The sequence below is a fragment of the Mixophyes fleayi genome, chromosome 11, assembly GCF_038048845.1.
Source record: "Mixophyes fleayi isolate aMixFle1 chromosome 11, aMixFle1.hap1, whole genome shotgun sequence".
Lineage (NCBI taxonomy): Eukaryota > Metazoa > Chordata > Amphibia > Anura > Limnodynastidae > Mixophyes > Mixophyes fleayi.
The window spans coordinates 52,001,934-52,029,499 of NC_134412.1; the positions used below are offsets into that span (position 1 = coordinate 52,001,934).

Sequence of the window (27,566 nt, forward strand, 5' to 3'; positions counted from 1 at the left end):
TGAATCCAAAACACAAGACACCAAAAGTCGCCGGTGCACATCCCTAGACACAAGTATTAGTTTTCACAAAGTTTGCTGTTTCAGTGTATTTAGACCTTTTTGTCAGATGTTGCTATGGTATACTGAAGTAAAATTACAAGCATCTCATAAGTGTCAAAGGCTTTTATTGATAATTACATTAAGTTTATCCAAAGAGTCAATACTTGCAATGTTGACCCTTCTTTTTGAAGACCACTGCAATTCGCCGTGGCATGCTGTCAATCAACTTCTGAGCCACATACTGATGATCACCCATTCTTGCCTAATCAATGCTTGGAGTTTGTCAGAATTTGTGGATTTTTGTTTGTCCACCCGCCTCTTGAGGATTGACCACAAGTTCTCAATGGGATTAAGATGTGGGGAGTTTCCTGGCCATGGACCCAAAATTTCAATGTTTTGATTCCCGAGCCACTTAGTCATCATTTTTGCCTTATGCAAGGTGCTCCATCATGTTGGAAAAGGCATTGTTCGTCACCAAACTGTTCTTGGATGGTTGGGAAAAGTTGCTGTTGGAGGATGTTTCGGTACCATTCTTTATTCATGGCTGTGTTCTTAAGCAAAATTGTGAGTGAGCCCACTCCCTTGGCCAGGGCCGGACTGGCTATCTGGCACTTCTGGCAAATGCCAGAAGGGCCGATCCAGTCCCTGCGATACCCAGATTAAATTAAAAAAAAAAAAATTTTTTGTGTAGCCGTCATGACGTGTGATGTCATGACAGCTCTGTGCGCCGGCCCGGATCCCGCTTAGGACTAGCTGCAGTGGAGGCAGCTGTCAGTGCTTTGGTAAGTGTAGAGAATATGTGTGCAGCGAGGGGGGGGGACAAACGCAGTATGTGTGCAGGGAGGGGGGGAGACAAACGGAATATGTGTGCAGGGAAGGGGGGGAGACAAACGGAATATGTGTGCAGGGAGGGGGTGGAGACAAACGGAAAATGTGTGCAGGGAGGGGGGGAGACAAAAGGAATATGTGTGCAGGGAGGGGGGAGAGACAAACGGAATATGTGTACAGGGAGAGGGGGGAGACAAACGCAGTATGTGTGCAGGGAGGGGGGGAGACAAACGGAATATGTGTGCAGGGAGGGGGGGAGACAAACGCAGTATGTGTGCAGGGAGGGGGGGGAGACAAACGGAATATGTGTGCAGGGAGGGGGGGGGAGACAAACGGAATATGTGTGGAGGGGGGGAGAGAAACGGAATATGTGTGCAGGGAGGGGGGGAGAGAAACGGAATATGTGTGCAGGGGTGGAGAAACGGAATATGTGTGCAGGGGGGGAGAGAAACGGAATATGTGTGCAGGGGGGGAGAGAAACAGAATATGTGTGCAGGGGGAGGGAGAGGGGCAATAAATGTCTGCGGGGGGTGGAAGAGGGGCAATAAATGTCTGCGGGGGGGAGAGGGGGTGATTGAAAATGTCTGCGGGGGGGCAATCGCTGTAGGAGGGGGAAAATAAAAATGGCCAATGTGTGTGGGGGACAGTATATGACTATAATGTGTGTGGGGGACAGTTTATGACTATAATGTGTGCTATTAAGTGAATGTGGGGCTGTTTGGGGAAAATGAGGTCCAATTATTAAATGTGATTATGAATTATTTAATGCCTGGGATGTTTGTGGGAAATGGTTATTTTTATTAAACATAAATGCTATTTAATTTCTTGCTGAGGTTGTTTGGAGGGAGGGAAATAGATTTATTTATTAAATTGGAATACTATTATTTTAATGTTGGGGCTGGAGTGAGGCCTAATTTTATAACGTGGGTGCTATATTGAGTTAACACCGGTGCTGCTTGAAGGGGCACATTATTGTAATGTTGGAGCTGGAGGAAGGCCTAATTATTAATCGTGGGTGGTATTGATTTAACGCCAGGGTTGTTTGGAATTATCTAAATGTACCCATCTTTTTCCAAATATGGCCCCCAACATTCCAGGATCCAGACAAGCAGCAACTGATCTAAAGACACCAGCAGCCACAAGTGGTGACAATGACAAGACAGTTAAGAGAGAGCAGGACAGTCTGCCAACTGTCCTGAATTTGGTGGGTGACTGCCCCGCTTAGTCAGGATTTGGTCTGACTGCAAGGACAATTGGGAGGTATGTCCTACTTCACATTGTACTGCTTGTGAAGGCAGAACTGTGTGCACCTAACAGTAGTGCTCACAGTATTGCCTATGTATTTGTTGAAAATGTGTCTAATAACCATATTACATAATAGGAGCCCCCTGTCTTAAGTCCCTAGGGCCCCCTGAGACTAAGTCCAGCTCTGGTTAGCAGGAGGGAGCGGATAGCTACTGCCAGTTCCCGGACAGGACACAGCCTGCAGAGCAAGCCGAGGAGCTCGAAGTCTCATGAGAGTTATTAATCTTGTGAGACTAAGGGCTAGATTTACTAAGCTGTGGGTTTGAAAAAGTGGGGATGTTGCCTATAGCAACCAATCAGATTCTACCTTTCATTTATTTTGTACCTTCTACAAAATGACATCTAGAATCTGATTGGTTGCTATAGGCAACATCCCCACTTTTTCAAACCCGCAGCTTAGTAAATCTAGCCCCAAGAGTTTTCCTGCTTACTCTACAGGACGTTCCCACTCTGATGGATGTCAGCAGCATCAGAATCATAGATAAGTACAGTGGACTGGGGGTGTTGTAATGTGCTTCTGGGGTGGAGGGGTGGCATGATAGGGAGGGCCTGATAAATGTAATGTTTTATTATAATGTAATGTATGTATCAATGCCCCATGTTGACCACACCGCCTGCATAATGTTGCCACGCCCTTAGCGGCACCCAGTTTTTTCATGCTCATCAACAGAGATGGGCCTGTATGCTTGAAATGCCAGGGCTGATTTTTAGTCCCAGTCCGGCCCTGCCCTTGGCTGAGAAGCAACCCCACACATGAATGGTCTCAGGATGCTTTACTGGCATGACACAGGATTGATGGTAGCACTTACCTTTCGTTCTCCAGACAAGCGTTTTCCCAGATTCCCCAATCTGAAAGGGGACTCATCAGTGAAAATTACTTTACCCCAGTCCTCAGCAGGCCAATACCTGTACCTTTTGCAGAATATCAGTCTGTCACTGATGTTTTTCATGTAGAGAAGTGGCTTCTTTGCTGGCCTTCTCGAAACCAGGCCATCCTCCAAAATTCTTCGCCTCACTGTGCGTGCAGATGCACTCACACCTGCCTGGTGCTATTCCTGAGCAGGCACTGCACTGGTGGTGCCCCCATCCTGCAGCTAAATCAACTTTAGGAGATGGTCCTGGCGCTGTTGGACATTCTTGGATGCCCTGAAGCCTGCTTCACAACTATTGAACCTCTCTCCTTGAAGTTCTTGATGATCCGATAAATTGTTGATTTAGGTGCAATCTTACTAGCAGCAATATCCTTGCCTGTGAAGCCCTTTTTGTGCAAAGCAATTATGACTGCATGTGTTTCCTTGCAGATAACCATGGTTAACAGAGTAAGAACAATGATTTCAAGCACCATCCTCCTTCTGAAGCTTCCTGTCACGAGCCGCGGCGGTACTCACAGCCGCCGCGGCTCGCTTCCTACCTGCTCCAGTGTCCCGGCCGTCACCATGACGACCGGGACGTCACTTCCCCTTTCTACCCGGCCGTTGCCAAGGCAACGGCCAGACGCCTGTCGCATAGCGCTGCGTCCCGGCGCTGTTAGAAGTCGGGCGCATGCGCAAAAGTGGACACAGCCTGTGGGCTAATTAGGGGACTAGTTACAGGCATTAGCCTGCATCTGGGTGCACCTATCAGGGACTAGCACTGATTGGTCTGGTGCTATGTTTCTCATTATTCTGCAGGGGTGCATGTAAGTTTTGATTGGGCCAACTATGTATTTAAGGCAATGAGGTCTGCTGCCTCATTGTCGGTTATAGCGTTCTGTCCTCAGTCCTGCTGCCTGCTTGTACTATCCATTTAGGTTCCTGTTACCTTAGATTTGACCACCCGTATTTGACCCCTGCTTGTTATTGGACCTTTGACCCTTCTCTTCTGACCTTGACCTTTTGCCTGGAATTCGGATTTCGCTTCTCTGCCTGTGAGTTTGACCCTTTGCTTGCCCTTGGATATTGCTTCTGAGCCTGTGACCTTTGGACCTTGGATTTCTCTTATACTACAGTCCACCAATCACTCCACTTCTGGGAAACTCCTTTAAGTCAGTATACGCTACTCGACCCTCAGTCGGCCCGCAGCCCAGTCTGTCCCCACCACTAGGGGCTCCAGCGAACACCTGGCCTTCTGAGTAGTTCCCGAGTTTCACTGTACTGACTTGGGAGTTCCTAACATTATAACCGGCCAGGAAGATTGGTATCGTACGGCCATGGACGGAGAGGAGTTGAATCTGTCCCCAGCCCAGATTCTGGCTAACCAGATACAGGCGGTTTCCTGGTGCAGGCTTTATCCCAGCGCCTGGCAGTCCAAGAAGAGGCTTCCAGAGGCCGGCAGCCCCAGCAAGTTCCCGCTGGTGACACACCGGAGCCTAAGATGAATTTGCCTGACCGATTCTCTGGAAGCAGGCCAGCCTTCCATAATTTCAAAGAGAGCTGCAAGTTGTACTTTCGTCTGAAACCACGTTCCTCTGGTTCCGAACAACAGAGGGTAGGGATCATCATCTCATTACTCCAGGGCGACCCTCAGTCTTGGGCCTTCTCCTTGCCTTCCACAAGTCCAGCCTTACAGTCTGTGGATGCCTTTTTTCAAGCGTTGGGGTTATTATACGATGACCCGGACAGGGTAGCCTCAGCTGAGGCTCATCTCCGTACGCTAAGGCAGGGACGTCGCTCAGAGGAAGAGTATTGTGTGGAGTTTCGGCGATGGTCCACGGATAGCGCTGGGAACGACCCCGCATTGCGAAGTCAATTCCGCTTAGGACTTACCGAGCAAATTAAGGACTCCTTAGTCCAGTATCCGATATCCGACACGCTGGAGAACTTGATGCAACTTGTCATAAAAATTGATCGTCGGATCAGAGAGAGGAAGGCTGAACGAGAGTCCTCTGTTCCGATGGATGTTTTCACTAGCTCCAATAACACTCTGCCTGATTCCTCTGAACCCATGCAATTGGGCGCTTACCGCTTGCCTCCGGATGAGCGCTCCAGAAGACGCTCACTAGGCCTGTGTATGTATTGTGATCAGACAGGCCACTTAGTTCGCTCATGTCCCAATAAACCGGGAAACTCCAAAGCCTAAGTGCAGGTGAAGAGGTGCGCTTGGGTCTTCAGATTACCTCTTCAGAAAACTCTTTATTAGTCCCTGGACGTTTAACTTTCTGTGGGAGATCCATGGACCTATAAGCTTTTCTTGACAGTGGTGCGGCTGGTAATTTCCTGGATATACATTTGGCTCAGATGCTTGATATTCCGCATATCAGGTTAGGATCAAGCATTACCACGTGTGGTTTGGATGGTAACCCCTTGCCTGGGGGAAGGATTCTCGCTAGGACTCCAATGGTTCGGTTGACTGTAGGAGTTCTCTATACAGAGGAGCTCTCCTACTATCTCATTAGTTGTCCCTCTGCTCCTTTGATATTGGGGTATCCCTGGCTTCGCAGTCACAATCCCCTTATCAACTGGAAAAGTGGAGAGATTACTCGTTGGAGTCCCGAGTGTTCCACGTCTTGCTTGACCCTGCCGCTTAGAATCTTACAGCCTAGTCCAGACTTGTTGCCGGTACCCTACCAGGACTTCTCTGATGTGTTCTGCAAAAGAAAAGCTGATTCCATTCCACCACATCGAGAGTATGACTGCGCCATTGATTTAGTCCCGGGTTCCAAGTTGCCCAAAGGGCGGTTATACTCCTTGTCCATTCCAGAGACTCAGGCCATGGAGCTATACCTGGAGGAAAACCTGAAAAAAGGATTCATACGTCCTTCTAAATCTCCCGTAGGCGCAGGTTGTTTCTTCGTGTCAAAAAAAGATGGCAGTCTTAGACCATGCATCGATTTCCGTGGACTGAATAACATCACTATTAAGAATATGTACCCGTTACCATTGATTTCGGTGTTGTTTGATCAATTAAAATCTGCCACTATATTCTCGAAGATTGACCTCAGAGGGGCGTACAATCTTATTCGAATCAAGAAAGGGGATGAATGGAAGACTGCCTTCAATACCCAGTCGGGACATTATGAATATCTCGTGATGCCATTCGGGTTATGCAACGCTCCGGCGGTTTTCCAGGACCTGATCAACGACGTTTTACGAGAGTTCCTGGGTAAAACAGTAGTTGTGTATCTGGATGATATTTTAATCTACTCGGAGTCTTTACTTCAGCACCGTCAGCATGTTCGACAAGTTCTGCTGAAATTGCGGGAACATCACCTTTATGCAAAAAGGGAAAAATGTGAATTTGAGGTGGGCACCGTGTCATTCCTGGGATATATCATCTCCTCAACAGGATTCGCCATGGACCCTGCCAAAGTTCGAGCAATCCAGGATTGGGTCCTCCCGACTAATCTGAAGGCGATCCAGAGGTTCCTCGGATTCGCAAATTATTACCTTAGGTTTATTGACTCTTTTTCCTCATTAGTAGCTCCTATCACCGCTCTCACTCGAAAGGGAGCTAACCCAGCGAAGTGGCCTTCGGAGGCATTGGCGAGTTTCTCGGCACTCAAAGCCGCGTTCATTTCTGCTCCGGTGCTGAGACATCCTGATCCGGAACTTCCGTTCATTGTAGAGGTGGACGCTTCTGATATCGGTGCTGGCACTATCCTTTCTCAAAAAGACCCAAGGAGCAAAAAATTACATCCTTGTGCATTCTTTTCTAAAAAATTTCTAGCAGCCGAATGTAATTATGATGGCGGCAATCGTGAATTGTTGGCCATTAAGTTGGCACTGGAGGATGGGCGGCATTGGTTAAAAGGAGCTACCCATACCATCACCATCTTCACGGACCATAAAAACCTCCAATACATTCAGACCGCTAAAACTCTGAATCCTAGGCAGGCCCGCTGGGCCTTATTTTTTACCAGATTTAACTTCATTATAACATACCGTCCAGGTTCTAAAAATACTAAGGCCGATTCCTTGTCCCGAAGTTTTTTGGCCCATCATCCTCAGTCTCCGGACCCGTTGTCTATTGTTCCTACAACTGCTGTTCATCTTGGTCTCACCCAGGACCTAGGAGCAACCATCCGGCGCTTCCAGAGAATCGCTCCAGTTCAGACACCGGTCAACAAATTATTTGTCCCCGTCCATTTAAGGAAATCTGTTCTCATTGAAGGCCACAACAACTGCTCTGCTGGCCATCCGGGAATCCGTAGGACTATTGAGGTTCTTTCTCGTTGGTTGTGGTGGCCCACCTTGTCAAACGATGTGAAAAATTATGTTCGGGCTTGTCCTGAGTGTGCTAAAAACAAGACCGATAGGAACCGTCCTTCTGGGCTATTGTTACCTTTGCCGACACCAAGCAGACCTTGGACCCATCTGTCGATGGATTTCATTGTTGACCTACCAGTATCCGCAGGTCATAACACCATCTGTCACGCTTCTGGTATCACAAACGAACCCAATAGCCAGGTATTTCTGAATTCAAAAGGATTTATTTTGGTATACAAATAAATCTCCAGTGTCCAACAAATAAAGTCCAAAGTAACAAGAGGTTAAAGGTCTGGTGGAAGTATCAAGTACTTGTAGTCCAAATCACAAGGAGGCAAGGTTCTGTGGAAGCATCTGGTTCAGAGACAAACACAATACTCGTGCAAAGGCTTCATAACAGGAAGTGCCTTTTCTAGGCCCAAACAGGAAATGGGATCCAAGATGGAATCTTCATGAGACAGTCCCGGCCATCTTGGATAAGGGCTATTGTAAGGGCAAGTTCATAACAGAGATCCAAGATGGAAACTTCATGATGCAATCACGGCCATCTTGAATGAGGGCAAAACTAAGGGCAAGTACATAACACCATCCTGGTAGTTGTCGACCGGTTCAGTAAGATGGCACATTTTATATTTTTGCCCAAGCTACCGGATGCCAGGACCCTGGCCACCTTGTTTTTGACGCATATTTTTCGTCTTCATGGGACTCCTGAAGATATAGTATCAGATCGAGGATCCCAGTTTATTGCCCGGTTTTGGAAAGCCTTTTGTAAGTCCATCGGGATCTCTATCAGTCTGTCTTCAGCATATCATCCTCAGTCGAATGGACAGAGAGGACGAACCAAGCTCTGGAACAGTTTTGGCGCATTTATGTGTCTAAATTTCACGACAATTGGTCCTCTCTCCTGCCCTGGGCAGAATTTGCGTACAATAATTCTTGCCATTCTACTATTCACACGTCCCCGTTTTTCTGCAACTTCGGGTTTCACCCAAAATCCAATTCATTTTCTACTACTGTTCCCTGTGGAGATTCCGGAACGCCTGCTTTTACGGCCAGGCTAAGGTCCATTTGGAAAAAGGTGCACGCTGCACTAGGTGAAGCTTCCCGAAAATCCAAGATCTTCGCTGACCGTCACCGTAGACCCTGTTCATTGAAAGTGGGGTATCATGTTTGGTTATCCACACGGAACATCAAGTTGCGGCAACCTTGTAGGAAGCTGGGGCCCCGATACATCGGACCGTTTCCAATTGAGAGGAAAATTAATCCAGTGGCATTTAGATTGAAACTACCCACTTCCTTAAAAATACCTGCGACCTTTCATTGTTCACTTCTGAAGAAAGTCGCTGCTCCCAGCAAGTTTAATCGGTCTCTCTCTAACAGGCCCAGGTCTCTGATGGTGAACGGGGACCACGAATATGTTATTGAAAAAATTCTTGATTCTAGGAGGGTTCAGGGTCAAGTCCAATTCCTCGTTCATTGGAAGGGTTATGGCCCTGAGGAGCGTTCTTGGATACCGCAGAGACGTCTGCACGCTGGAAGACTTATTAAAGAATTTTTTAGGAAGTTTCCCACTAAGCCTGGATGTCGGGCTTCCTTAACCCCTCCTCAAGGGGGGGGTACTGTCACGAGCCGCGGCGGTACTCACAGCCGCCGCGGCTCGCTTCCTACCTGCTCCAGTGTCCCGGCCGTCACCATGACGACCGGGACGTCATTTCCCCTTCCTACCCGGCCGTTGCCAAGGCAACGACCGGCGGCCTGTCACATAGCGCTGCGTCCCAGCGCTGTTTGAAGTCGGGCGCATGCGCAAAAGTGGACACAGCCTGTGGGCTAATTAGGGGACTAGTTACAGGCATTAGCCTGTATCTGGGTGCACCTATCAGGGACTAGCACTGATTGGTCTGGTGCTGTTTCTCATTAGTCTGCAGGGGTGCATGTAAGTTTTGATTGGGCCAACTATGTATTTAAGGCAATGAGGTCTGCTGCCTCATTGCCGGTTATAGCGTTCTGTCCTCAGTCCTGCTGCCTGCTTGTACTATCCATTTAGGTTCCTGTTACCTTAGATTTGACCACCCGTGTTTGACCCCTGCTTGTTATTGGACCTTTGACCCTTCTCTTCTGACCTTGAGCCTGGAATTCGGATTTCGCTTCTCTGCCTGTGAGTTTGACCCTTTGCTTGCCCTTGGATATTGCTTCTGAGCCTGTGACCGTTGGACCTTGGATTTCTCTTATACTACAGTCCACCAATCACTCCACTTCTGGGAAACTCCTTTAAGTCAGTATACGCTACTCGACCCTGTCGGCCCGCAGCCCAGTCTGTCCCCACCACTAGGGGCTCCAGCGAACACCTGGCCTTCTGAGTAGTTCCCGAGTTTCACTGTACTGACTTGGGAGTTCCTAACACTTCCAGTCTGTTATTCTAACTCAATAAGCTTGACAGAGTGATCTACAGCCTTGTCCTCATCAACACTCTCATCTGTGTTAAAGAGAGAATCACTGACCTGATGTCAGCTGGTCCTTTTGTTGCAGGGTTGAAATGCAGTGGAAATGTTGTTTTTGGAATAAAGTTCATTGTCATGGCAAAGAAGGATTTTGAAATTAATTGCAATTCATCTGTACACTTTTCTGGAGTATATGTAAATTGTCATAAGAAAAACTGAGGGAGCAGACTTTATGAAAAATAATATTTGTGTCATTCTCAAATCTTTTGGCCATGACAGTAGAGTAGTATACAAAGGCATTCCACTCCATTAATCATTTAATTATTCTCATCATGGTTAATCATTATACTTTTATTAATATTACTTTAAAAATGATTGTCCAGTTCTTAACCAGGTTACAGAAAGGCAAATATATGAAAAATTGTAAAGAAAGTGTTAAAGATTGAAAGATGTGTAACTAAAAATTATTATTCTTTCAGATCCTTCAGTGGAGCCGGTGCGAGATGTCTGCGAATGTGTCTACTCTATGGCTGGGTACACACTAGTGTTTTCAGACGATTATCAGGTCAATTAGACGGTAACCGACCAGTTGGCCCGATATCACGTGTTCTCCCCAGAAAAGTTTGCCAGCTGGGCGGCATTAAGAAACAGACAGGTGTCAAGAAGAAGTAGCCGGGTGGCAGGTTATTGCCCACACCTACCAGGACTGCCTGGTCAGATTAGTGGTCAGTGGTCTAACACACACTGCTGGCTGTATTGCTCACATAGTGTAATAGGAGAAACATTGGTTTAGTCTATTAAAATAGGACTCTGTTGGGCTGCAAGAACCGGGTCACAAGTCAAAGCAGGTGGGTGGAGCGCCCTGGAAATAGGTGCTGGGGAGAACACTGATCACATTAGTGTGTGTACGCTGCAACAATGAACGATCATTGTTCCAAAGTCCATTGTATCGTTGAACGAGATTTTTAAACCGGACTAAAAATCTTGATCATCGCTTGAATTATGTTGTTCCAATTCTTCAGCGTGTATGCACTCACAATCAGGATCTCAATAGAGTTTACAGAGTCGTGATCTTTTCAGGCGATGGTTATGACAGATGAAGAGCACAGATTTGAAGGTAAATCTTGTAAAACGTGTAGTGTGTACACGTGAATCGACATGCTGATTGAGACATCAGGAGAACATTTCTGTAGTTTGTACCCAGCCTTAGTTTTGTCTCAGATTTTTTTTTTGTTTACCTCAGATGTTGTTCTCCCTTCATCATCATCATTTATTTATATAGCGCCACTAATTCCGCAGCGCTGTACAGAGAACTCATTCACATCAGTACCTGCCCCAATGGAGCTTACAGTCTAAATTCACTAATATAGACACACACTCACACAGACACAGACAGACAGAGACTAGGGTCAATTTTTGATAGCAGCCAATTAACCTAGCAGTATGTTTTTGGAGTGTGGGAGGAAACCGGAGCACCCGGAGGAAACCCACGCAAACACAGGGAGAACATACAAACTCCACACAGATAAGGCCATGGTCGGGAATCAAACTCATGACCCCAGTGCTGTGAGGCAGAAGTGCTAACCACTAGGCCACTGTGGTGCTTCTCTCTATCATGCCAATTTCCTGACTAAAATTTACCTCTAAAGCATACAGCTTTACTGTTACGTCTCACTCTTCCTAATCACTTTGCCATAGTTAACTTTCTATTATTTCTTCTACTTACTTTACCTTACAGTAATGAGCAGTATTGCGCTCTTCAGTTTTATTTACATATCCTCCTTTCCTCTGCTTCCTTCTATTGTCAATCTGCTTTTTATAGTGAAATATGAGTTTGTAATTTGTATCTGTTAAATGATATTCAGTCTCCTCAAGACTCCCTTTATTGTACTGTTTTTATTCACTCCCCCGAGTTTGTTTAATTTTACAATGTGTCTTTCTAAAATGTATACTAAAAAATTACTCAAATATATATCACAATGTATGAAAAAATAAATTAAAAGAAAAATAAAAAAAAAATCGGTGTTTCTATTGTATTTGTCTTCCTGATCAGTAACACTGATTATTTATATTGTTTGAAGAGGTGGGTATACACTTATACTAGCATCAGGGACATTATTCTCCTCTATATCATAAGATGAGTGGAAGGTCCTATAATATTCTGAGTATCATTATAGATTCAATTCCTTTGACAGCATATAGATGCTAAAGGCTTATACAGCTGCCTTTCGTATCCTTACATGTAATTGTTGCTTTTATCAGCATTCCTCTCACATTCATATCTATTAACTTGCAAGGTTTTAGTACCTCATTTATATATTGCACGTATTCTAAAAGATATTCTTCTTTCCGCTACAAGCTCCTAACTTCCAGGTCTGTGACATCACAGCCGGACTTACATTTCACCCAATCACGGGTTACTCATGAAAATCAACTTCAATGGATGCTAAATAATATACTCTCAGCAGCAAGGTCTCTCACTCTAAGAGCCGTCAAGTTCTTATATAGAAAAAAAAATATTGCCAGCATCCACTGCTCAGGTTAGCAAAAAAGAACAATGTATAGTAATATCATGGCAAGCCACAATAATTAGCTTATTTTCAGGCACACAAACTAGGAGACACTGTGATGGATGGAAGGTCAGGGTTTCACATTTGTCATACCATCATACTTTATTATGTTTGTAGTTTTTTTATGTACTTGCCTACAAATTCTATTTGCTTTATTTATCCTTTTCTTTCCTCCTTTAAGTTATTATTGCTCATTTCATTAATGTGATAACCCAATAGAGTTTATTATCCTAGTTTTGTACCAAACTTGCATCTACAATCTCTTCTGAATTTGAGGCAAGTTTCAAAAGGACTCCCAAAGGAAAACAGAGTTAAAGTGTGTTGCAAAGAAAGAGTACATCATTAAACATGTATCCCCCCTCCCACAACTGCTATGAGAAGCCTTCAGAAAAAAGCCCAACTGATTGCTTAAGAATACCTCCAGGTTATTTGTTTTCATAACAGCACCTTTAACAAAAGGGCTAGGACTGAAGAAAAAAAGGGGCACTCAAGAAAATTATAGAATTGACAAGCCAATAGAATAGTCACCATCAACCCAAACAATAAGGTATAAATTCACTGAGCTTATAAAAGTCAACATTTAGGGTCAGGAAAAGTGGGACAACAACGTCCAAGTGTAAGGCGAGATTCTATAAAGAGAATGCATGCAGATACCATAAATAGAGATTTTGAACCAGAAGCTAAGTTAACAAAAAAGAAAGTGGGCTTTAAAAACAAAGTGGTGTGTTATATGGCCACTGTCATTAATTACAGCTTTACACTGACATGCACCGATCCTGTCACCACAACAATGTAATCATGTGCACTAGTAGCACTATGCAAACTGTGAAACATGCGTGGCGCAATGAGTGATTGCCATTTCTCAAAGCATACCGAGGAGTCTATTTGATGCTTAAACCTCCCAAATTTTCTAAAGGACAAAGAGGGTCACAAAAAGAACACTATCCAAGACACCTACATTGTAACTATCATCATCATCATCATCATTTATTTATATAACGCCACTAATTCCGCAGCGCTGTACAGAGAACTCATTCACATCAGTCCCTGCCCCATTGGAGCTTACAGTCTAAATTACCTAATATAGACACACAGACACTCACACACAGACACAGACAGACAGAGAGGGAGACTAGGGTCAATTTTTTTTTTTTTATAGCAGCCAATTAACCTACCAGTATGTATTTGCCATACTTTCAAGTTACTATTCATCCCTTTACCTTTTTTGTGTTTCTTATTTATATCTATCTGTTTGTTCAAAATGTTTTGCTAACATTTTAAATTAAATGAATTGAGCTAAAATGCAATTTTTGGTGGAGTTCATTAGTTTACGCTAAACTAGAGCATTACTTACCAATGTTCCTCTCAATGCTGCTAAGATCTGGCCTGTTTCAAACTGGCAAAGTTGCTGTAATTGTTCCTCCTCTACAAACTTTTATTTACATAAATGGAAAATGATCAGGGGATGGACACTGACAACGGTGCTGGAACTTAAATATATTCATTAGTCTTTATTTATATAGCAGCAATCATATCATGCAGTGCTTTACATAAGATAAATAGTCATTCACATCAGTCACTGCCCCATTGGAGTTTACAATCTTAATTCCCTACCACACAGACTGTGGTGCTGTACTGTCAGGAGTAGGGCCGCCATCAGAGGGGTACACAGTGGCGGATCCAGGGGGCTTGCTGCCGACAGCTGCACACTGTGCAGGTCCGCTCGGCAGTGACAGTATGCTGTCCGGCTGCTCTGATTGCGTTTTAAACACAATCAGAGCAGCGGGGCAGCACACAGTCACTGCCGAGCGGACCCGCACATACTGTGCAGCCGCCAGCAGCCTTAGAAGTCGAAAAGGGGGCGGGGCCTAAATCGCCTCCCCCCTACATCGCCCCGGGTATAGCAATTTCCTAGATCCGCCCCTGGGGGTACAGGGAGTACAGCAGTATGGGGCCCAATAGCAGAGTGGGGCCCCACCAGTCTTGCTCCTAAACAAATTTATTAGGGGATGGGGCCTCTGCCATGAACTAAGGGAGGTAGCGGGTGCAATTTCTAGGCAGCAGCTGCTCCTGAGATGTGAGAGGTGGTGTGGGGAGAGACCTCTGTGTGTAATCAAGGATGCAGCAGCGGGCGTGGCCCCCTTGTAGGCAGCATGTCTGCCTCCACTCCCAAGATGTCGGGGCCCCACAGCTGCCTCCATTTGCTCCAGTCCTAGGCAACCAGGTGCCTGGCTCCCGGACAGAGAGCCGCAACAAGGCAGAGAGGATTCCTGCAGCATCGCTGACGAAATGTAATTAATGACATCACAGCGCTGTCAGTAGAGAGGAAGCGAAAGGAGACAGCATGAAGATGCAGAGAGGTAAATAAACTACTGCAGGGTTTATATGGAACCGGGATGGGGTTGACTAGAGAATGGGGCGAGGGGAGGCAAATGTAGGAGGGGGGGCCCTGTCTGTTACATTTGTACTGGGCCCCGCAATTTCTGGTGTCAGCCCTGGTCAGGAGACAAGTAACATACCAGTATGCTTTTTGGACTGTATGAGAAAAATGGAGCACCTGGAGGAAACACAGAGAGAACATACAAACTACAAACAGACAGGACACTGGTTGGAATCAAACTCCTGAACCCAGCACTGTGAGACAGCAATGTCCATCATTATGCTGCCCGCATATAAATATAATGGGCATGTTTACCCATACAGCTTTGAACGCAAGATCCAAAGAGACAATTTATAAGACAAGGTAACAACGGGATTTGGATCCAATATATACTATATGTGCCCAACATGACATGGTAGATGTAGGTTTTAAATATTCATCTTTAGTAAATGTCATCATATACATAAGAGCAGAATCTGAAAAGTACATTCTGCAACCACAACTAGTAAACATAGTAAACTAGGCAACATTATAACTCAAGTCACTGCTATGGATAAAAACATATCGTCAAAGCATAAATATTAGCAAATATAAAGTAAACATACACAAATATAGCTACATGCTGTAAGCAACTTCTGCAGGTTCTTCCCTAAACAGAACTAGCAACTGATAAACGATAAACCTGTACAGTCCATACTGTACAATACATCACAATAATTGTTTCACATATCTGCAAATTCTTTATTTTTCCTCCTTCCCTGCTTTTTTTTCCCTATTACAAACTAGTATATTTGTATCTTCTTAGACTGTCTACTGTGCAGCAACGAGAAGACTCAGAATGAAATAAAATGGAAGCCTGTCATGCTCAGTGCACATGCGTCTGAATGTCTCGCATCGGAGCACTTGACTTATCATTGACTTTGTAACGCGAGACTTGGTGCTAACCGAGCATTCCTTGGAAAGTCCAAACTGAGTCGCCAATAATTTCTGGTGACGTGCCACCGGTCGGCGCATGCGCAGCTGCCCCTAGCAGAGTACCCTGTTCCCATTAGCAAATGGCTCATGCGCCGAGAAGTCTCGCGTTACCACTAATTATTAGTTACGTGAGACTTCCCAGCACATGCGCGGTGAGCACGATGAGTCCCGGAGAGGTGCTGGTACTTAGTGCCCCAGAGTACCGGCAGAAACAACCCCTTGTTTTGTTGACTTTTAAAGTTTCAGTCTACGGCCCCTTTTTTTGATTGACCTTATGAGCTACTGCTTGGAGTTTAGAGCCCCCTGCGGGACGGGCAGATTATCTGTAAGGTTGCAAATATAGCTAGAGTTAAACTAACATGATAGTTAGCTAAGGTAAGGACTATCCCAGAGGAACCCAATGAGTGGCACACAGTCTGCGGCCTCGGACAGGTGAGTGTGAGCAGTGCATTTAGTGAAATAAGTATGTTACAATTCCTGGTCCATGTTGTTTATAGACTAAATGCTCAGAAACCTGCAAATGTCACACTTTACAATATAGAAATTGTACTTGTTCTTTCCGTAAAGTAACTTGGATATCTAATAAGACATACTGTTTTGGGAATTAATTGGTCTTGTTGTGAAGGTTTTTTTTGCTATTTTTACTGGAGCAATGTATGACTGTTTGCTATGTGATAATTGCTTATGTAAATAATTTTTCAATTTTATTGCTGTAATCCCTTTCCTGGCTTCTGCAAGACGGGCCTTTTCTTTTCACTGGTTGTTTATCTGCATCCAAACTTTGTGGTGCCATGTATAGCTCAGGTTCACTGTTTTATTATTGATGCTGCAGGTTTTACAAGAACTATCAATCTGTAGTGCACAATATCAGTTGTTAAGTAATATAAACAAATATCACCTGCTGCTTACCTTATCTAGGGCACAGTGCTTCTTAACACCTCAGTTTTCAGCCAGAATTTGACACATTTGGATTTAAAATGTATTATGCCCCTTTTCTGTTTGCATTGTGTAAACAATTAAATGTGTGTGTGTGTGTGTGTGTGTACTCAATATTTTCTACATAATTTGTAAGATTTCATCTTGGTGAAGGGACCACGATGTCTTAAACTTGGTATAATCCTGCTACATCTGTAGACAAAAGTACATGCTTTTGTTTTTGACCCTCAAATAACTGTTTATTTAATGCATGTAAGATAGTGTCTTTCTTTAAGTATAGGTCAGTAGAAAAATCAAACTAATTTTTAACCCATTATTGATAAAACTGTCTCTAAAATATAGCTATGAATTGACATTTGGATATTGAGGTCTGATGCTTGGAGATAATTTCTTCCAGACTGTTGTTTATTTATTTTACTATTTATAATACTATTTATCAAATTTGCAAAGTCAGCCAATTTATTACTTTAAAGTATTTTATATTTAACCCCTTTATTTGCTTGTCATTGTGAATGCTATTTAATTAGCGACTGCTCCACTGAAGGCAAAGTGTCCTTTAGAGACCTTTGTTTATACCATTGAAGCTCATTATTTTTTCCATCTATACATCCTGGCTACCATGAGTGTTACTGAATTAATCTCCTGCTCCCAAAGAAGTAGAATAGATTTTTAATTCACTGTTTCATTGGATCTCAGGGCAGCCCTGTTTACTCAGGAAGTCATTTATAAGATTCTGATTTGGTATTTGCTATATTTTGCAAGCTTCTTTCGTTACTGATTTGGAAGAATACGCATATTGCACTTCCATTTGAAATATTGTATGTAGCCTTGCGTCTAGTTTCTGTCAGAAATAATTGACCCAATTGAATTAGTGGCTATACAAAGACAGACGTGCAGCACGGTGGCTTAGTGGTTAGCACTTCTGCCTCACTGCATTGGGGGTCATGAGTTTGATTCCTGACCATGGCCTTATATGTGTGGAGTTTGTATGTTCTCTCTGTGTTTGTGTGGGTTTCCTCCGGGTGCTCCGTTTTCCTCCCACACTCCAAAAACATACTGGTAGGTTAATTGTCTGCTATTAAATTGCATTTAGTCTCTCTTGGTCTGTCTGTGTGTGTATGTTAGGGGATTTAGATTGTAAGCTCCAATGGGGCAGGGACTGATGTGAATGAGTTCTCTGTACAGCGCTGCGGAATTAGTTGCGCTATATAAATAAATATATGATTATTACAATTTTTTACCCTTTTGCTTGTTATGCATTGAGTCAGTCTTGAGTCAGGTTTTTTGTCCTACAGTGAATCATCATCACTATTTATATAGCGTCACTGATTCCGCAGCGCTGTTCAGAGAACTCATTCACATCAGTCCCTGCCCCATTGGAGTTTACAGTCTAAATTCTCTAACATACACACAGAGAGAGAGAGAGAGAGAGAGACTGGGGTCAATTTTGATAGCAGCCTATTAACCTACTAGTATGTTTTTGGAATGTAGGAGGTAACCCACACAAACACGGGAAGAACATATAAACTCATATTTTCTGAAAACACAATGGTGATGATCATATTTGGAACATTGGTAAATTAATTGTGATGGCTTAATTTCCCAAGTGCGGAAACTATTTTTTGGTGATATCAACACATCTATAACTGAGGCTAAAATAAGAATTGCTTTTATTTTTTTTTACTCATATTAGTTTTTTTGCTAAATTAATCCCAATCCTGGGAAACAAGGGTGATTGAAGCATTCACTCTGGGTTTAAGGCCACTATTATTATTATTACCATTTATTTATATAGCACCACTAATTCCGCAGCGCTGTACAGAGAACTCGCTCACGTCAGTCTCTGCCCTATTGGGGCTTATAGTCTAAATTCCCTAACACACACACACACACACACACACACACACACACACACTAGGGTCAATTTTGTTAGCAGCCAATTAATCTCCCTGTATGATTTTTGGAGTGTGGGAGGAAACCTGATCGCCCGGAAGAAATCCACAGGGAGAACATACAAACTCCACACAGATAAGGCCATGGTCGGGAATTGAACTCATAACCCCAGCGCTGTGAGGCAGAAGTACTAACCACTTAGCCACCATGCTGCCCGTGCAGAACGCTTGCATTGTTTTGTGTTATGTTAATTTATACATCACTTTTAATTGTCTTTGGTACTTTAATAAACTTAAAAATATACTATATTGGTCTTGCTGAAATAAATATGAGTATTCTTATGTCTGAGAGATATTAAAATATTATTGCATGCAAAAGTCAAACAATTTATTCCAACATTTTCAATTTAGTTTCAACACTAGTGCTCTGTTTCATTGGTGTCTATGGATTATGTTTAATGTTTCTACTGGAATGAGATTCTCTGCAGACTGAATTATAGCCACATATATTTCTGGATATTGCAAGACATTTTAAAGTGAAAGAAAGTCACTGTTAAAATTAGAACATATTTTATTGTTTATTTAGAACAAAATGCAGTGCTGTACAGTGGGGGTACAGCATATATAACAAGATTACATACACAAAACAGACAAAAAGAAGGACCAACTGGAAGCAAATCAGCATAGGACAACCTAAAAGCAGGAGCATAAACACAATATACAAAGCATAAAATGTAATAGTAGATGACACAGAAAACATGCAGGAGTTATTGAACAAGGAAGTACAGGTGGGCTATATTGGAAAGCAATAGGAAGAAAGGCCCTGCTCATGAGAGCTTACAATATAAAGGGGAGTGGGTTACACAGAGTTGAGGGTGTGCTTGCGATGGAGGCGTTAGGATGTGGATTGGTACGCTTTGAAAAACTGATAAGGTTTTATGGAGCGTTTGATACATTGGAAGCTAATGGGGTAGTCTGAACATGTGTGTGAGTTACAGAGAAGAGGGAGAAGTCTTGGAGGCAGCAGTATGAAGTAGTTATCAGTGAGAGGTGAGGCGGCATGATTGGCAGAGCAGAGGGGGCTGGTGGATGTGTAGAGGGAGATGAAGTTAGGGATGGGGGGCAGTTGATCCTGATGGGTTTGTAGGTGAGGAAATTTAATTGGGTTCAGTGGAGTGATTGGCAGAGATGGGAAGCAGAGTGTTGAAAGTGAAAAATATGTCTAGCAGCAGCGTTGAGGATGGGTTAAAGTGCGAAAATGAGGGGAAGGGAGAGACCAGCCAGGTGGAGATTGGATTAATCAAAGTGAGATATGAGAGTGGATAAGAGTTTTTGGTGTTCATGGTGAGGAAGGGTCTAATTCTGGCGATGTTGAAAAGATGGAAGCGGTACGTTTGGGAGAGGGACTTAATGTGGGATGTGAACAAGAGACTAGTCTAGGATGACGTGGAGATGAGGTGAAGCATTAGAGGACTGTGTCACAAAGTGGATCATTGGTGTGAAGGGTGTGCAGAAGGGTAGTGTGGCCCTCAGTGACAAAAGCCACAGAGAGGTTCAGAAAGATGAGCAAGAAGTGACCCTTGGATTTGGCAGAAAAAAAGATCATTGGTGACTTTAGTAAGGGCATCCGCAATGGAGTGGAGAAGACGGAAGCCAGATTGAAGTGGCTCGAAGAGGAAGTGAGAGTAGAAGAAGCTTGTAAGACTCAAGTAATTTGGTGGTAAAATGGAGGAGGAAGATGATGCAGGGTTGATAGAGAGATTCTAAGGATAAGTGAAACAAGTGTTTGAGTGAGTGTGAAAGAGTAAGGCAAAATACCTGTGGAGAGGCACAAATTAAAGAGGTGAGCATGGTGAAGGCAGACACTGTGGAAGGGGGGGGGAGAGAAAGAGCAGGTGAGGATGGAGTCAATGGGGGAGAAGATGAAAGAAGAATATGGACCTAGTCCCCAGAGACAGGGAAGAAAGAGAACATAGTGGGTTGGCTAGAGGTGGAGGGTGTCACGAATCCGTTGAATATTTAGTGGATCCTTTGTACCTGCCAGATGATATCTCATTCAGGGGCGCGGAGTCTAACAGGTAGGTGGTGGCCAGTGACCCCCGCAAGAGGGTATGGATTTCCCTGCTCCTTTCCCACAGGTCGCGATTATCTGAATGAGTGTTGGCAGAGTAACTGGTTGAGCTTTATACAGCAGAGCGGTGACGACAAGTCAGAGGGGCACAGAAGATAGTGTCGAGGGAGCCAGTCTTATAGAAATGCAGGGCAATGGTAATATAGCTAGAGGAAGTAGCAACGGAGTAGCTAATCTGTGAGTGGTAACTTGAGGTAACAGCAGGAGAGTCACTGGTTCAGCGAAGGTGCAAATGGAAGCAATAGCTGAATAGAATAGCTGAGATGTAGATGGCGACTCAAGACAACTGCAGGTGGATTCGGCGTCAGTTTAATGAGGGCAATAGCGGGATAGAACTGAGCTGATCCATAAATAGTAACTCAGAGCAACAGCAGGTGACTCACAGGTACAGTGGCAGTTCCAATGGGAGCGATAGTGGAGTAGAACTAGCTGATTCGAAGATGGTAACTTAGAGCAACAGCAGGTGAATCACTGGTACAGCGACAGTTCAAAATAGAAGCAGTAGTGGAGTAGAACTTAGCTGATCTGTAGATGGCAAACCAGAGCAGGGGCAGGTGAGTTACTGGTACAGCGGCAGTTCAAATAGAAACAGTAGTAAAGTAGAACTTAGCTGATCCGTAGATGGTAACTCAAAGCCCGGCTGATGAATACAGGTGCAGCAAGCCGTTTGCAAAGAGGCGACGGGGCTAGGATGATTAAGAATACATAAGAGACTTAAAGTTGTTATAGAGAGAGAGGGCAGGGCTGTATGATGAAATAATGAGTAGAGGAAATTGTCATAAAAGCGAGATCTCCAGCGGCATGATGCAAGAGCTTCTTTGCAGGAAACTGGTCTGTTTGGAGTGCCACGTTTAGGGTTTAGATCGCCAAGGGCTAGGCATGGTGGTCGGGACAGCAGAGTCAAGGGCTTAGGTGAAAGTACAGTTGTAAAGGCAGACAACCTGTTCAGGGCAATCCAGGGCAGTAATTGAAGAGAGCACTGTATGAAGTGAGGAGGAAAAGGTGGCATGGTCGAGGGCGTCAAGGTTCCTCCTGGTGAGCGTGTATTTAGGGGAAGTGAGGGGTGCAGGAGGCAGGAAGAGGCTAAATGAGATGATGTGGTGGTTGGAGAGCAGGAAGGGTGATTCTGGAAAGTCAAAGATGGCACAGAGGTGGGAGAAAACGAGATCCAGAGAGTGACCATTAAATCCAATATGGGAGGCCGAATGAAGAAAAGAGCAAGAAAAAGTTTGTCAGCAGTGTCTGTGGGGTGGTCCATAGAGATTTTGAAGTCACCCAGGATGAGGGAGGAAGCTGCCTCCTTGTTGTCCTCCAGGTCTGAGGTACAAACCGTCTTCTTCTCGCTCTTAAATGTGATATGTTGTGGTTTCCCTAGTGCCAGCATGCTCTTACAGACATGACTTTACTGGTGTTTGGGCATGCTTATACTTGTAGTACTACAAATTTAACAGCTGCCTGGGCTTGCTGGGACCTGTAGTGCACCAATGCAAACTGGTGTTTTAAAAACGGGTTTGAAAAAGTGGAGATGTTTCCTATAGCAACCAATTAGATTCTAGCTGTCATTTTGTACAATGAACTAACAAATCATAACTAGAATCTGATTGGTTTCGATAAGCATCATCTCCACATTTTTAAACCTGCAGTTTAGTACATCTAGCCCCTAGTGCTTCAGCAATAAATTGAATGCAGATTATTACATTTGTATTGTACAGCAGTGGTCTGAAATCAGAGCACTGTATTGCATTTTTTTTTATGTTCTAAGTTAATTACATATTTCTGTTACATAATATTTGTAGAAAACAATAGGCTGCAAAAAAGTACTTGTTGAATTGCACTTATGCCTTCCATTAATTGTGTTGTAATATAATAATTTTTTTTTTCAGACAATTTTGTGGTTTATAGTTACTCGAAAGCTGGTAATGTTAAATATCTTTTAGAATATTATTGCTTGTGATTGGTGAAGTTTGCAGCTCATCTTAGTCTTGCCAGCAGCGAAATACAAATTATTGTATTTCCTATTTAGTGTTACCATGAAGCAGATATTAAACCTCCTATGTAACATTGTTGAGAGATGCTTAGTTCAGTAAATATAGCTTGATAATACCATACAAACAGTAGCAGCAGTGTTTCTTATGAATCTATGGATGATCATTTTAGGCATACATAATTGCAACTCCCACTCGTGTTAAAAATTAAAGCTGCACAAGGAAATAAAGTAAAAAAATAAGTTAAGCACATGTTTTAAATTAACTGAACCATCTCATTGGCTTCTAGTTTGGTGTTTTGCTTCAGTAATGAGGTTTATAAGACCAAATATATATATAGATGCTACCTCCTTGATTATCAGTTATCAATGATTATACATGCTTTAGATACTTATATTTTCACAGAATGTACTCTTCATACGAGATTAAGGATTCATGCTAACTTTGGTGGGACTGCCATTTTGAGCCATGTGAATAGCAAATTGTTCTGCTATATTAAAACCTGATGATATGACTCTGAGTAAGGGACCGGCCATATAGGGAAATGGTTATAGATAGTATTTACAAAATAGTTTTTGTGTCAATTTTACACATTTAACCATCCGCTAAAAAGTGTGATGTCTTTACTATACCTTTTATAATTTAAAAGTATAGTAAACTGCTTATGCGGCACATGAAAAGTATTTCAAACATGTATACAACTTTGAAAGCCTTAAGAACACTGAAATCTCAAAATACCTTTTATGCCTTAATTGTACCTAGTTCAGGGGAATGAGTATACTACAGCTAGTAGTCTCTGTGTACAGGCAGTGTGAAAGTATAGGGATTTTATGAATACCAACTCTCTTTTTCTACTCTGTCATTTTTTCCAGACCTCCACCTGGGTATGTCTCCAATGATGTCATGCCTGTTTGCTGGCACAAGACCATGCACACAAGCCAGTGTATTGTGAGAGGATGATCATACTTAATTATGATTGACTGGATGACTTTAGGAAAAAAAAATAAAGCTGGGTACACACGTATGCAAGGATCATGCAAATCAGATGATAAACAGCCATTTGGTCAGATATTGCAAAAGTGTGTACACTCCCATGATCATGTTTTTTCTTGCTAAAACACATCGATTGATTTGGTTTTATAAACTTCCTAAAAGTCAAGATCAACGATGGAACGATGTCTGGCAATTGTGGAAGTGTGTATGAAGTCACGGCAAGCAGCGTAGGCAGATATCTGTAGAGTGTACAGAGTCGCAATCTTCTCAGAAGATGGTTAGGAAGATCACATACTTGAGAGTAAATTGTGTAGGTGTGTTTGCACGATCATTGGGACTTTCTGTCGTTGGTAAAATCGTAACAGAAATTAAATCTAAAATAAAATACAAGTGTGTACCCAGCTTTAGGCAGCTGTAAGCATAGAGACAAAAACAATGGCATTCTAATATTAGATTCTACCACCAGTTTTAGTAACATATTTATCAAAAATTGATTTTTTTAATATATCATGACTATTTTATATATCAGTTTATTGATATTTACAGTAAACCGATACTAAAGGTATATAAAGTAGGATTAGAATTCAAGTAATGGGTAAAAAACACTTGTTAAATGTAACTGATTTACGCTTAAAAATGACTCCAGGCATTCCCAGTTTTGCATCAGAATAGACCAGGTTGTATTTCAAGAAGTGCAAATATGAACATTTCTTACATGCAAAGCAATTACTGCATGTTGATGTATGCTGCACACACATACTGACCAGCTATATTTTTACATTGCATTTTGGTCTTAAGACTCTAAATCAGGTTGTGCATTTTATATTATCACCCCTGCAACACAAATTGTTTTTTCCATACAAAAGTTTTGACCTCCGTAGCTGGATTTACGTCTTACTCTACAATAGCTCCTAAGTGATATATACACATATACACAAAACTGCAAACATAAGCTCTTCACTGCGGTAGTAGTGGTGAACTTCAAGATAGCTGATAAAGAACAGTCCCTAGGCCCAGGCCAAAACTCACAATAGTGGAGAAAATTATGATTTGCATATAACTTTGGGCAATACATATTGTACAATAACAATGACAGACATATTCAAAGTATAAGCTCATAAAATGAACCACCTATGTGCCTCTCCCAAACACTTAATTTACCAGTGATGTTTCCACAGATAATTGACCAGCAATATGTGCAATACAAAAGTGTGTGCTCACAATATTCTGAACCTGTTTTCCCAACCTATATTCTTACGTACATTCCAACAGTATGTGCGCTAATATATGTGTGCCCATACCAGAGTATTGGTCTGGTTATCCTGAACTGGTTCCCGGCATTCCTCCTGGGCACATATTTTTGTTTTTTTAGTTTTTATATTTATAATGATGCACTGTTGTTGCGACAAATACCACAGTCTTGCACAGTTTTTCTTGCTACCTGTAGAAATGCATTCTTGCTTCAGCATTATGGGACATAAGCGAGATAAATGTTAGGTATATTACTATCCTTTATAATATGCTGATATTTTGCCAAGTGCAGTTGATTGACCAAATTACCTTTATGAATTTCAGTTGTTAAAGTATAATTTGAATATTTTATTGGTGGTAAAGGGTTTTTAAACTATTGTGTAAATAAAGGTGTTGTATATTATATACTGTAACATTTTATGGGGAGGGAAAAATTGGAAATTATATTTGTGCAAGTAATCTTCAAATTAATATTGAAATTATAGAAAAAATGTATAATCGCTCAATATCAATACTTAGTACCAGAGGTTAAGTTGTGTTTGCAAATGTTGAATTGGTATTTTTGAGTTTCTCAATGATATGCTGTTTCTAGACCTGCATTGTTCCCTGTGTTATATGTACTCTGAAAGAGCCCCTCCTCATATTAACCTTCAGTGTAGCAGTAAAACATTTTTGGCACATTTCAGTATAGGTCAAACTATGCTAAAATGTGCTTTACATGTTGTCAAATTATTTTATCAACAGCCTTATTTTATTGCATAACTAACATTATACTATTTTATTTCTGTGCATGTTGTAGAACATTACGCAACATTCTGATCTTATCCACTGTTTGTATTGTGTGGATTAAACCTGTCTGATACCTGTTCTCTGGCTGTGGTGTCTGTGATCTCAGAGCTAATTGGCTAACCTCACGTTTTATAACTATGTCAGCAGGCGTGGCCTGTAATTTGCACATGATTTAGAAGATCCTCATTGAGTTTTGATACGCAGATAGGAATTACAATTTGAGAACTTCTATCTCTCTTCCAAGAGACCATATTATAACCCTACCAAGTGGAAGTCTTATGCATACAATGTAAAGAAACTCCACATTAGAAAGGCCATTACACAGCTTTGAGATCTACAGTATTATACAGCATATTGGGGTTTAGAATTCCTGATAAAGTTCCCTTATGTGATTAAGAGCACCCAGTTTCCAACTCTGCCTCTAGCGTTACCCCCCTACCCCCCTCGCTATCTATTGTAGTATAGCTCCTTAGTTACTTTAGCAGGATGTGTGCAGTGATTCTGTTATATAGACATAAATCACTGAACAGCTGCAATTATTTTTTTTTAACTGTTTTTTTCACATGTTTCTGGATAAAATATCTGATGCCTCTATATGCACTGCAGGACACCATGAACAAAATGGGGAACATTTTTATCAGAAATGGTTGGTGCACATGAAAATGATTTTCTTTAATTTTCTATACCGGTTAAGAGCAACCTATTACACCAGCATGTGCAGACCTCTAACCCTCAGAAGGGCCCTACATTACTCTTAATCACAGCAAAATTATTAAAACAATGCATTTTACCAAAGAAAGTCACCGCATGCTTTTCAAATAAATTTCACATGTACTCCAAAGCACCCTTCCGATTGCTCCACATGCCATTGAAACCCTCTTTACCACAATCACAATTTTTCTCTAAGGTTTTCCCAGTGGACGAACTCATATAGTCATTGGGATGGCCACTGCCTTGATCATGTTTTCTCTAGACTATACTCTGTTTCTGATTTCCTTAACACTCCTTCACCCCTTCCCTGATCATCATCCTATTTCAGGTGAAATCTCTCCATCTTTACTTTACCTGTCTGCTATCAATCTCTACCAAGCCACCTCATACCCGTATAAATCTTAACTCAAGTTTTACACGTCTCTGCAATGCTTTCTACATTCACACCTAAACCGAACCCTAGTATCCGCTCTTGATCAAGTGGCTCTACCTACTCTTCACACTCCATATCAACTAAGATGGCAGTCGTGGCACACTACAGAAATATGACCTTTCTCGCAAAGCATAACATTGCTGGCATAAATCTCGTACCTCTAATTATTTACTCACATATACTGCTGCCTATCGCTCCTATAGAAATGCTGTGGACACTGTCAAACAAACTTACTTCAAATTTTTAATATCTGCTCAAGCCTCTAACACCAAACGACCTCGCCAAATCCTCCGACTACTACAAGTGCCCAAGAATTTGCTTCCTACTTTAAGGACAAAATTGATAAGATTCAACATGAAATGTTATCCTCTTCCTAGACAATTAACCAGCTCTATTGCTTCCCTACACCCTCTGGCCCCTTTTCTTCATTTGATCCAAATGAAGATGACATAGCTTATTCTCTCCTTCCTGTCCTCTTGACTCTATACCCTCAAAAATAAAAAAAGCCTGATGCTAATTTAATACTTTTCATGTGAAGTTACCAACATTTCTTTTTAGTCTGAAAGCACAGTTGGGTGTCATTACCTGTTATCCTGTCTTGTGAAAGGAAACCTCTGAACAATGTGATTTAGGATATCACAGATTGGTGTTAACTTTGCATTGCATTGATATCCACGTTTGGAGATCATATTTCATCCTGATACTAAATATCTGATGCAATATTTCA

The 27,566-nt window shown here is 42.5% G+C and overlaps 1 protein-coding gene across 6 annotated transcripts in view; it reads left to right on the forward strand.

Moving 5' to 3' along the window:
* The first annotated feature begins 15,870 nt into the window (after positions 1-15,870).
* Positions 15,871-27,566, forward strand: part of ARHGEF12 (Rho guanine nucleotide exchange factor 12) — a 187,322-nt gene continuing 175,626 nt past the window's right edge. For all 6 annotated transcript variants that reach the window (XM_075190668.1, XM_075190670.1, XM_075190671.1 and 3 more), the window contains exon 1: positions 15,871-16,150. In XM_075190668.1, the coding sequence (XP_075046769.1) occupies positions 16,119-16,150 (32 nt within the window). In that variant the 5' untranslated portion in view covers positions 15,871-16,118. The remainder of the gene's footprint in view (positions 16,151-27,566) is intronic.